Raw genomic sequence first — 13360 nt, 5'->3', positions numbered from 1 at the left:
ATATATATACTGAACAAAATTATAAACGCAACACTTTTGTTTTTGCCCCCATTTTTCATGAGCTGAACTCAAAGATCTAAGACTTTTTCTATGTACACAAAAGGCTTATTTCTCTCAAATATTGTTCACAAATCTGTCTAAATCTGTGTTAGTGAGCACTTCTCCTTTGCCGAGATAATCCATCCACCTCACAGGTGTGGCATATCAAGATGCTGATTAGACAGCATGATTATTGCACAGGTGTGCCTTAGGCTGGCCACAATAAAAGGCCACTCTAAAATGTGCAGTTTTATCACACAGCACAATGCCACAGATGTCGCAAGTTTTGAGGGAGCGTGCAATTGGCATGCTGACTGCAGGAATGTCCACCAGAGCTGTTGACCGTGAACTGAATGTTCATTTCTCTACCATAAGCCATTATCAATGTTGAAAACATTCGTGCTGCACAATATTTTTGTGGAAACAGATTGTGATATGATTTTTTTTTTTTTTTAGGATTCAGAAACACAGCATTTATTTTAAATGTATATTTTGTAACTTTATAAAAGTCCTTACTGTCACTTTTGGTCAATTTAATGCATCCTTTGCAGAATGTAAGCACGAATTTCTTTTTCTTTAAAATCTCAAACGTTTGAATGGGTGTGCATCATGATTACGACATTGATAATAATCAGAAATATTTCTCGAGCATCAAATCAGCATATCAGAATGATTTCTGTAGATCATGTGACACTGAAGACTGGAGGAATGATGCTGAAAATACAATATATTCACATAAAAAACAGCTATTTTAAATTGTAGTAATGTTTCACAATATTACTGTTTTACTGATCAAATAAATGGTACTTTTATTAATCAATGTTTGTGTTTATGTGCTGTTTATCTAGTGAGCGTCCTTGAGCCCTGGAAAGGCGCTATATAAATAAAAAGTATTATTATTATTGTGATATAAGTATGGGTTTATCATCATAACAAAAGTTTATCAACTTCAGCTCCCCCTGCTGGAGGCTCTGCTGCAGTACCGCTGTGTGTTTGTGCGCATGCGCAGTAAGTCATCAGGCGTTGTAGTGGGCGGGGTTTGTGTGAGCCGCGTCAGATCCGCTGTGAGTGTGAGATGGGTGTGTGAGCCTCCGATACCCCGCAAACCGCTCAAAATAAACCGGGGGAGACGCTAAAGCACATATACGGCTGCCTCTCCGCCGGGAGAGGAGGAGCAGCAGCGGGAGGTTTCGCTTCCAAAAGAGCCTCTCCGCGCGGGGGACTCGAGCCGAGCCGGGCCGGGCCATGGCGCGGGACTATGATTACCTCTTCAAGCTGCTCATCATCGGCGACAGCGGTAAGGAAACACCGAGGATGAGACGAGGAGTAGGCCTCGGCTCGCTTAGAGCGACACGACACGAGCCAGAACCTCTTCAGAGGCGTTATCTGTGCTGGATTTACACGCGACACAGACACTGATTAATCTGAGAGCTTATAAGTGAGATTTGATGCTGTTTCTGCTTTAGCTCATGTAATGGGCCTGGCACCAGGTTAGAGGCATTCAGTCTGGGCGTGTTCTTACATTCTTTTTTATTGTCTAATAAAGTGAGATATTAATATGTTACGCTGCCTGGCATGTTTGTTTAATGTGCTGCGAGAGTATTGATGCATAAACAAACTTAGTATGGATCCTGTCAGCCTGGGATCTATGTATTTAGTGTTGAGATGTTGTACTGATATATAAATTAATCAATAAAAAAAATATATATATTATAATGTGAAAAATACTTCAATTGTTTAAATTTTTAGTATATATATATATATGTGTGTGTGTGTATAATAATATCAATAATATTGAAAATATTATTTAAAAAATTGTATATGTATATGTGTGTATATATATATATATATATATATAATTATTATTATTAAATAAATAAAAAAATATAGTAATGTGTATAACATTTTTAATGGTTTACAATTACATATACATTAAATTTAATTATATAAATAAAAAATATATATAATGTTTATATATTAATGTGAATAATATTTAAAATAATATTTAAATTGTTTTAAAATGTTATATATATATATATATTATTACATTTAATTTTTTATATATATATATATAATATGTGTTTATAGTAATGTGATATTAAATGAATGACTTTATAAAAGTACAGAAAGTGAGTTATGACCACAGAGTTTATGAATGTGGTTTCGTGTCGTCGGTGTGAAGCTGTAATGTTTTTCTTCTGTTTTTCCTCAGGTGTTGGCAAAAGCAGCTTACTGCTGAGATTTGCTGATAACACATTTTCAGGTGCGTTCAACACGTCACACGTGCTTTTAACAAACATTAACTGTGAAAGAAGTACTAGGGGTCCGTCGTTATAGAAGCCAGAGATCTAGTATCTCGTGTTAATGCGTTGAGCTGCTGGAGGTCGTGCTGACTTCTACGATCCTGCCAACAGCTGCACAGTAATTGCTGGTTAATGTGATAAAGCTTACAGTAATGCTAGCAAATTTATGACCTGTGGTAATAAAATCAGCAGGCTTGTAGTTGCGCTCTCCATTACGGCTTATTTCCAGGAGTGTTTTGTGATTTTTACGCTGGTTTGTGTGTGCTGTTGCAGGCAGCTACATCACCACGATCGGTGTGGACTTCAAGATTCGCACGGTGGAGATCAACGGGGAGAAAGTCAAGCTGCAGATTTGGGATACAGCGGGACAGGAGAGATTTCGGACGATCACCTCCACGTGAGTGACGCGTTAAAGCGATGCCGCCTCCCGTTTCTGTTGAAGTTTAGGACGCTTTCTTTTTAGTGCAGTTATCAAATGAAGAGTTCTTCAAGTCTCAGAGGTTTCGGAGTGAAGCGCGGCACTGTGTTCGTTTACGCGCGAGCAGCGGTGTGTCTCAGAGCCTCGTGAGTCACAGTCAGTGATCCTCGGGAAGTCCGGCTGCATCGGCGTTTGAGTTGCTTCGATTTGGAAACATTTCACAGACTTCACAAACGACTTATGAGAACAAAAGAGAAGGTTTAAGGGCTTCCTGCAGGTTTGCATTAAAATAGACATTTGATGGTGTAATGTTTGAAAATGAAGAAATTATAACAATCAAATGTTTTTGCAAATCTGCATATTATACTGATTTCTGAAGATCACTGAAGACTGGAGGAATGATGCTGAAAATACAGCTGCGCATCTCAGAAATATATTACAGCTTAACAGAGATTCACAGAGAAAACAGCTGTTTTAAATAGTAAAAATATTTCACAATTTAACTGCGTTTGCTGTAAATACAGGCTTGGTGAGCAGAAGAGAATTCTTTATACAACATTAAAAATCTTACCGTTTAAAAACTTTTGACTGGTAGTGTATATTTATGCATTTAGTAGACACTTTTATCTAGGGCTGCCACTAACGACTATTCATATTTCGATTAATCTATCGACTAATTTATCGATTAATCGATTAAAAATCAACTATTTTAAAGAGCATTTTCTTAAACTTGCAACTTTGCCATTCAGTAGTGTACCATAAAAAGTATAAATGTAAACAAACCTAATAAAAAGAAAATAAGGACAAAAGTAGAGTGAGGGTTTATAAATGATTTATCTTACAAATCTGATGAAATGGCGCACGTTGCGCTCCCAGATGAAGGTTATAATAAACCCAAACTCACAACAACATGCAGAGATGGAGTTTGAGCCGCTCCGCACACACGTATGTAAATGATAACAGTTCCTGTAGAACAGCATTTACTGTGAACGGAGCCGCTGTGTGACGCACGTACGTAACCTACACGCCTATAACTGCATCGCATATAATTATTTAATTAAATCATAGCGTTTGTGAATTCACAGTTATGCTTAATTATTTTTAAATGGGTTTAATATATCACAAGGCCTTGGAAAACAGACTAATAATGTGTTTTATGGATTCTCGTCCGTGAAATGCACCACTTCCGGTATTTTGCCGGTTAGTCGAGGATTTTTTAAAGTCGAATAAAATCGACGAATCGCGACAGCCCTGCTTTTATCCAAAGACAGCTATATTAGTGCTGTAAAATAAAATTATTATTTTTATATTATTTTTCTTAACTATGTTTAATTTTTATGAAGTTATTTACAATTTATTTTTGCAGTGAAATATTTTATATATATATATATTTTGTAGAAATAGCCTAATAATTATATAATATATATAATTTATTATACGGCAAATTATATTATAATGATTTTTTTTTTTTGCAGTGAAATATTTTATTTAATATTTTTTGAGAAATCGCCTAATATTTCTATAATATATATATAATCAATTTATTATACGGCAAATTATATTATAATAATTTTTTTTTTTGCAGTGAAATATTTTGTTAATTTAATATATTTTTAGAAATAGACTTAATATTTATATAACATATATATAATAAATTTATTATACGGCAAATTTATTATAATGATTTTTTTTTTTTGCAGTGAAATATTTTATTTAATATTTTTTGAGAAATCGCCTAATATTTCTATAATATATATATAATCAATTTATTATACGGCAAATTATATTATAATTATTATTTTTTTTGCAGTGAAATATTTTGTTAATTTAATATTTTTTTAGAAATAGACTAATATTTATATAATATATATCATACATTTATTATACGGCAAATTATATTATAATTTTTTTTTTTTTTGCAGTGAAATATTTTTAGTATTTTTTTAGAAATCGCCTAATAATCATATAATATATATAATAAATTTATTATACGGCAAATTATATTATAATGATTTTTATCACAAGAATCACAATAAAATGTTTAGTTTTTTTCTCCAGACCGGTGTGACTTCTCTACGCTAGTTAAGCGTGCCGGGTTGGTCAATAGCAGCTCTCTCGGTCTCTTTGTTTACTAGGTTCTGAGTAGAGCTGCATATGGCTGCCGTGTGCTTCGTGGCAGTTCTGAACGGGTTGTTCTGATGAACAGGGCTCTGTGAACCGTGTCTCTGATTCTTAGAATTACCTTTGAGCAAATCCGTCTTAAAGGTGAGGTGTGCCGCAGTGGTGATGTCTGACTGATGTGAACTCACACAGACTGAGCCGCAGCCGGTTCTGAAGCGTCTTGTTTCCTCTTTCAGAAACCTCCTTCCTTTAGACACTTCATGCATTCAGTTTCGGTTTACTGAGAGAGCGGTGTGTGACGTGACCTCATGCTTTCCAAGACACGAGTTCATGTGTTTAGAGAGCAAACTGGAGCGTTAAATCCTATCGAGCTTGGAAGTGCCTTAGTGTGGTTTTAGAGTAGTTATTAAATAATTAATTAGCCTATTGTTTCAAATCCATGCTTTTGTGGAAGACGGTATTGATTTTACTGATGCATGATGATCTCAATCTTTCAATCTACTTAATGCATGAGTAAAATTAGTTTATTTTTAAATTGATTGATTCTATTAATACATAAAAAATAAAAATAAAAAAAATAAATCTCGGCTGTTAAATTCTTTACATTATAATATGACATGTTCCTGAAATATCTCCCAAGATAAATCGACTTTAATTTTTTAATGAATTTATTGATATTTTTATTTAGCTTCGCTTTGGTGTTTGGCTCTCTCACCCTTTATATTTATTTTCTACATTGTTATATTTGTTCTATATAAAGCCCTGAGCTCCAGCAGGAGTGAGTTTGCGAGCGCAGTGAGACGGTCTCCTGTTAGAATAAGTGAGTTTCAGCTCAGAAACAGCCTGTGTTACGGCTCGTGAGAAAGAGCTCGCGCTTCAGACCCGCTGACGCCGTCGAAACACGAAGAACACCAGCGATTCTCAAATCCTGAAGATGTGTGCCTTGAGAAAAGCCACCTCAGACAACCACTTCCTGTCAGCGATGTCAGTCGCAGGAAGTGAGAGTCGCGGGTCACCCTTTCCTTCAGAAGATGTGCAGATCTAGTCTCGTTTAGAATTGATTACTTGTCTTTTATTCCAAACACTGCACATGTTGGAGTCCAGGTGGACTTTTTGCATTTTAAGTGTTGATTTCAGGACAAATCTGTGGATTTAAAGATGGTTAAATGTGTTAAAATGCATTGTTATTTGTCAGTGAGAGCATGATGAGATTATCTAAAACGTAATAAACAGAATATGTGGAGTTCAGTGGATGCCAGGCGTTCCAGTCCTGCTGAATGTGTGGATCTAGTTGTTTAATCTCTTAACCCTCTGGGCCTCTTCGGTCATTTTTGACCGAAAAATATTATATTTTGACTTTTTTTTATTTTATCGTAGCTTCATCAGAATGAGATGACACTTGGTGACTTTTGTCGCATTAGCAATATGAACACACAAAACAATCTTTTATAATGTCTAAATATAAATCTAAATGCAAAACCTGATTAAATAAAGAAATGATGTCTAAAAAAACAACGGGCATCCAAAAGCTTCTGTATATATTGATATAGGGAGCTGTACAGGAGGTTACGCAATGTTACGGCACAATTCTCACTTCAAAAAATGGATTTTAAATGCCTTCACTCTATTTTAATGTGAAATATTAAAATACAGAAATGAAGAAATAATTTTTTTTTATTCTAATGGAACAAATAGCTCATTAAAATTGTATAGATATTGCGTAGTATCATAAAATTCCCTCAAAATTATAAATAAGAATCAAAAAATATTATTGAACAAAAATATATTACATTGATTTTCCTGGAAAAAAAAGAGATACTTTTTGAGGCTTCGCTCACTTTTGACCGCGAAGGACTAAACGAAGAGGCCCAGAGGGTTCAATCAGATTCCCAAACCTTTTTTTGTTTTTCCCAGCCAAACCCTTTTGAGCTAAAATATTTACTTGAAGTCCCCCTGAGATTTTAAGTTAAATATTTCAATAATTAAAAAAATATTTTTTATATAGTTCTGTGATGTTGGTCACATGACATGCAGGTTAACTAATAAATATATTATTATTAATTATTTATATATATATATGTGTGTGTGTGTGTTTTATTTTAAATTGTTTATTTTTAATTATATTATAATAATTAATTATTTATTTGAATTTAGCATTCTTATGGTTTAATTAAATTGCTTTTCATCAACTTTCAAACCCCAGGTTTTCTTGTCCTTGTGCTAAACTTTAAAAATCATGCATAGGTTGTTTTTATTTGCTTTGTCTGTGTTTCACTTATTTCTCTCAGTGAATATAGCCCTGGGAGCTGGAATGAACAAACCTGTCCTCGTGTCCATCCGTGTGTCTGTCTCAGGACTTTTATTGCGGTGTGTTCGTAAAGCTTCAGAGCGCTGATGTGGTTGTGTGTGTGTGTGTGTGCGGTGGTCTCTTTCAGGTACTATAGAGGCACTCACGGCGTTATAGTGGTTTACGACGTCTCCAGCGCCGAGTCGTTCGTGAACGTCAAACGCTGGCTTCATGAAATCAATCAAAACTGTGACGACGTCTGTCGAATATTAGGTAAATACACTGCTGCTTTTTTCAATGAATCTCTCAAAGAAGCGTGTGAAAGTTACAGTTTCCAATGAAGCTTCCACAAATTACATGCGAAGAGGTTAAATTGCAGTAGTTGATAAATGAGTACAAATATTTTTATCACTATCAAGATTTAAGGTTAATTGTGTATTATATATAAAGTATTAATGTTCTCAATGAATGCGTACTCATAAAAAGTGCATTCCAAATGTGTTTTTAATTCATTTTATATATTCATTTAAATGGCCTTTTTGTTTAAAAACAGTAAAATTAATTTCAGCTGCCCTTAATGAAAATGTTGGACATTTAATATTATTAGGCTATATTATTTAGCATATTTTTATATTTACTTTTTTTTCCTAGCATTGCAGTAATGAGATTTTTGAAGGAAAATGTCTTTAATTGACTTATTTACACAATACAAAAAATGCATAATTTTCTTTATCTTTAATTTACCACAGCACTCCAGTCCATCAGTTAACATCTGGAGAAGACAAAAGCTGAAACACATCCAGCATTAAGACACTTTTAACTAAAATACATTAAGTCCATAATCCATAATAATGCTTCCTCCAGTGAAAAAGTGTTCTGGTGTGAATCAGGAGAGAAATCACGTGTGGATTATTGTGATGTTTTTTATCAGACTTTCATTCTGACGGCACCCATTCACTGCAGAGCTTCCATTGCTGAGCAAGTGATGCAATGCTGCATTTCTACAAATCTGATGAAAAAACAAACTCATCCTAATCTCATTTTTGCGTGAACCGTTCCTATTAATGGAATAATTCATGCAAAAATGCACATTCTGTCACTTGCACTCATGTCATTGCGAACCATTTAATTTCCTCTGTGGATCACAAATGGAAAAGTAAAAGTGCTTAATGATGTTTCTACAGCGTGAACATTTTGTTAAACGTCTCCTTTCGCGTTTCACAGCGGTTTGGAATGACGTGAAGGTGAGTAAATGATGACAGAAGGATCATTTTAACTGAATTTTTGGTTCTCTTAGAGCCTAATCTGTCCTTGTTCTCCGAGTGTAGAGAGACGAAAAAGAAAAGTGAGCTCTTTAAAGCGAATCGTGTGACTGTAAGCTTTGACTCCTCGGATCTTCTGAACACAATCTAGTTCCTTTTCAGTAGGAATATCAAGAGACCAGCAGCACGTGTGACTGAAAATATCACCGTGTGAAGAGCCGAGTGTTGCGGGTGACGCTTTTGGGCCCTAATACGTGATTACAGCGACAGACTGTGTGAGCGAATGATCCTTGCTTTGAGATGTTCACAGACAAACACTTGCTAATTTGTGTTCATATCATCTTCTGTTTGTATGTGTAATGATCTGGTGTACACTGGAAAAGATGAACTATTACTCGTATTCGTTGTCCCAACATGAATCTAACGATAATAAACATTTTAAGAGAACACGATATTCATCTTTACTCATTGTTTGTAATAGCTAAAGAGTTTCTGTGGTTGTTTCACCACAAGGAGTCGCTCTAATACAGCGTTATTCGGCTCGCTGTGAAAAAACTCCTGCAGTCTGATGCTTTTTTTAATTTTTTTTATTCAGATCTACATTTTGCTTTGGCCTTGATATAATCATTGACTCTGCTTTGTTTCTTAAATATTTTTTTGGAGACTAATAAAGAAACATTCATATCAGTCGGGCCAGAATCTGAATTGTGTTACAGGTACCTCATTTTACACAGTAGGAATATCAAGAGACCAGCAGCACGTGTGACTGAAAATATCACCGTGTGAAGAGCCGAGTGTTGCGGGTGACGCTTTTGGGCCCTAATACGTGATTACAGCGACAGACTGTGTGAGCGAATGATCCTTGCTTTGAGATGTTCACAGACAAACACTTGCTAATTTGTGTTCATATCATCTTCTGTTTGTATGTGTAATGATCTGGTGTACACTGGAAAAGATGAACTATTACTCGTATTCGTTGTCCCAACATGAATCTAACGATAATAAACATTTTAAGAGAACACGATATTCATCTTTACTCATTGTTTGTAATAGCTAAAGAGTTTCTGTGGTTGTTTCACCACAAGGAGTCGCTCTAATACAGCGTTATTCGGCTCGCTGTGACAAACTCCTGCAGTCTGATGCTTTTTTTAATTTTTTTTATTCAGATCTACATTTTGCTTTGGCCTTGATATAATCATTGACTCTGCTTTGTTTCTTAAATATTTTTTGGGAGACTAATAAAGAAACATTCATATCAGTCGGGCCAGAATCTGAATTGTGTTACAGGTACTTCATTTTACTAAATGGGAGCCGTTTGTGTCCCTCGTGTTCATATGTGTGAATTAATGAACATTTAACTAATTCATGTAAGTGTGTAAAATTACTTGTAAAACTATTTTAGAATTTTTTTTATTATTAAAAAAAAAAAACGGTCAAACGTTTGAATTGGTTAAGATTTTTAAAAATGTTTTCATGTCTCTTTGAAGAAATGCAGTAAAATTGTGAAATATTTTTTTAATTTAAAACAGTTGTTTTCTATGTGAACATCTGTTAAACTGTAATGTATTTCTGTGATGCGCAGCTGTATTTTCAGCATCATTCCTCCAGTCTTCAGTGTCACATGATCTTCAGAAATCAGTATAATATGCTGATCTGCTGCTCAAGAAACACTTCTGATTATTATCAATGTTGAAAACAGTTGTGCTGCTTCATATTTTTGTGGAAACTGATGCATTTTATTTTTCGGGATTCACAGATGAATAGAAAGTTCAAAAGAACAGCGTTTATCTGAAATTATAAATGTCTTCACTGCCACTTTTTATCAATTTAATGCATCCTTGATGAACAAAAGTGTGACGTTCTTTTTCTTTTTTAAATCTCATTTACCCAAAAGCTTTGAATGGTTGTGTATTACGGTTTCCACAGAAATACTGTGCAGCACGACTGTTTTCAACATTGATAATAATCAGAAATATAATATCAGATAATCAGATAATGAGCAGCAAATCAGCACATTAGAATGATTTCTGAAGGACCGTGTGACTCTGAATTCATAAGATGTATATAAAAGTATTTTTCTTTACAGTAAATAACTCTTGCGTTGATGTTTTTTAAGTCTTGTTTATTCAGGGCAAATACAAAGTTATTTGTGTCTTGACAGCCAGCTGGAATATCATGGTGGTGAGGTTTGCTGTTGATGTTCTTCAGCAAGTGTAAAGTCTAGTGTGACGTCTCTATGAAGCTGTTCTGTAGTTTTAGCTCCAGATGTCCTCATTTGTCGTCCTGCTGGTGCGGTGACCCCAGAGGTCATGTCTGCTCGTCTGCTCCATCTGCTCCAGAGAGAACGTGAACGACCACATCTATGTGAGCTTAAAGAGAACAACTGAAAAAAACAACAACCTTACTTTAATAGAAGCTGTACAGTGTGTAGGATGTGTAATGCATTCAAGTTCATAGTATGATGGATTGCACTGTGCAGAATGATGAGGATGTTTCCATGGCATTTTCTTTCTGCAGCATCATAATAGTAGACTATATGACTCATGCACTATATTCAAGTCTTCTGATGTTATATAATGCTTGTGCTATCCAAGTGATGAGTTTGTTTCTTCATCAGGTTTAGAGAAATGCAGCATTGCATCAGTGTCTCACCAATGGGTGTGAATGGGTGCCGTCAGAATGAGAGTCTGATAAAAACATCACAATAATCCACAAGTAATCCACAGCACTCCAGTCCATCAGTTAACATCTGGAGAAGACAAAAGCTGAAACAAATCCAGCATTAATCCATAACAATGCTTGCTCCAGTGAAAAAGTGTTCTGGTGTGAATCAGGAGAGAAATCTGCACAGATCAAGCAGCGTTTAAACAGCTCTAAACACATATGTGACTGGATTTTGATGTGAGAGACAACAGGAGATGCACTTTTTTACTGGAGGAAAAGTTATGGATTAATGTTGGATCAGTTTCAGCTTTTGTCTTCTCCAGATGTTAACTGATGGACTGGAGTGCTGTGGATTACTTGTGGATTATTGTGATGTGAGTTTGGACTCTCATGTGTTACTATCAAACTTTCCTGAGGATGGTACTCCTCTGGTACTGCTCGGTGACTTCAACATCCACCTAGAAAAACCCCAGGCTGCTGACTTCAACACTCTGCTCGCCTCATTTGATCTCAAGCGAGTGTCTACTATGGCTACTCACAAATCAGGTAACCAACTGGACCTCATCTACACATGCTATTGCTCCACTGACAACACTTTAGTTACTCCACTGCACACCTCAGACCACTTCCAACCTCACACAAACTCCTCCGCAGGTCACCTTTCGACGTAACCTACGCTCAGTCTCTCTCTCTCTCGCCTATATTCTATGGTTTCATCCTCACTTCCTTCACCCGCTCAGTTTTCAGCACTGGACACAAACCAGTGCTACTGACACTCTTTGCTCCACGCTAACATCTTGCTTAGACAACTTTTGCCCACTTTCATCCAGACCAGCACAGACCACCCCCTCTGCCCCCTGGCTGTCCGATGTTATCCGTGAACATCGCTCTAAACTCCCACTCACCTCCTTCAGGCCATTTCTTCTTCAGTCATGCCTTCACTTACTCACATTATCAACACCTCTCTTCACACTGGTACGTTTCCCACAGCATTTAAGCAGGCTCGGGTAAAAACCCTCTCTAAATCCAGCACTTTTAGAAAACTACAGACCGGTATCCTTTCTTCCATTCATTGCAAAGACACTTGAGCGAGTTGTGTTCAACCAACTCTCTATGTTTCTTGCACAGAACAACCTCCTGGACAACAACCAATCTGGCTTTAAAAGCGGCCTCTCAACTGAGACTGCCCTGCTCTCGGTTACTGAAGCCCTGAGACTGGCAAGAGCAGCTTCCAAATCCTCAGTACTCATCTTGCTGGATCTGTCTGCTGCTTTTGACACAGTTAATCACCTGATCCTCCTGTCCACCCTCAGAAAGATGGGCATCTCAGGAACAGCACTCCTGTGGTTCAAGTCCTACCTCTCAGATAGGTCCTTCAGGGTGTCTTGGAGGGGCGGTTTCTAAGTCACAACTTCTTGCCACTGGGGTTCCTCAAGGCTCGGTGCTTGGACCACTTCTCTTCTTCATCTACATGTCATCATTAGGATCTGTCATTCAGAAGCATGGCTTTTCTTATCACTGCTATGCTGATGGCACTCAACTCTACTTCTCATTCCAACCAGATGATCCGACGGTAGCTGCTCGCATTGCAGCCTGTCTGAGAGACATTTCTAGCTGGATGAAGGACCTTCAACTCAACCTTACTTAGACAGAACTGCTTGTGGTTCCAGCAAACCCATCGTTTCATCACAGCTGCTCTATACAGCTGGGTTCATCAACCATAACTCCTTCCAGGACAGCCAGAAACCTAAGCTTAAGCTTCACAGACCACATTACTACAACGGCACGGTCCTGCAGATTTGCCTTATACAACATTAGGAAGATTAGACCCTTCCTGTCAGAGCAAGCCACACACCTTCTTGTCCAAGCTCTTGTTCTCTCCAGACTGGACTATTGTAATGCTCTCTCGGTGGGCCTTCCCGCATGCACTATCAAGCCTCTGCAACTGATCTAGAATGCAGCAGCGAGAGTGGTCTTCAATGAGCCAAAAAAAGCTCACATTACTCCTCTCCTCATCAGGTTACACTGGCTACCAGTAGTCATCGCATCAAATTCAAGGTACTGATGCTTGCCTACAAGACCACCACTGGTGCTGCACCAATATACCTAAACTCGCTAGTTCAAACTTATGCGCCGTCCAAAAGCTTGCGTTCTGTAAGTGAACGGTGCCTTGCGGTGCCATCCCAAAGAGGCACAAAATTACTCTCACAGACCTTTGGACTGTGTCCGGCTGGTGGCATGACCTCCCGATCTCAATTCGAACAGC

The 13360-nt window shown here is 36.9% G+C and overlaps 1 protein-coding gene across 1 annotated transcript in view; it reads left to right on the top strand.

The window, feature by feature from the left end:
• The first annotated feature begins 1081 nt into the window (after positions 1–1081).
• The window catches only part of LOC107572494 (ras-related protein Rab-35-like), a 13402-nt gene continuing 1123 nt past the window's right edge, over positions 1082–13360 (top strand). The window contains exons 1-5 of the mRNA XM_016258918.1: positions 1082–1336; positions 2252–2302; positions 2616–2739; positions 7317–7441; positions 8393–8412. Of these exons, the coding sequence (XP_016114404.1) occupies positions 1285–1336; positions 2252–2302; positions 2616–2739; positions 7317–7441; positions 8393–8412 (372 nt within the window). The 5' untranslated portion in view covers positions 1082–1284. The remainder of the gene's footprint in view (positions 1337–2251; positions 2303–2615; positions 2740–7316; positions 7442–8392; positions 8413–13360) is intronic.

This window comes from Sinocyclocheilus grahami, unplaced genomic scaffold, assembly GCF_001515645.1.
Source record: "Sinocyclocheilus grahami isolate Dianchi unplaced genomic scaffold, SAMN03320097.WGS_v1.1 scaffold1762.1, whole genome shotgun sequence".
Lineage (NCBI taxonomy): Eukaryota > Metazoa > Chordata > Actinopteri > Cypriniformes > Cyprinidae > Sinocyclocheilus > Sinocyclocheilus grahami.
Note: the sequence above shows the minus strand (reverse complement) of the source record. Positions and strands in the feature narration are given on the sequence as shown.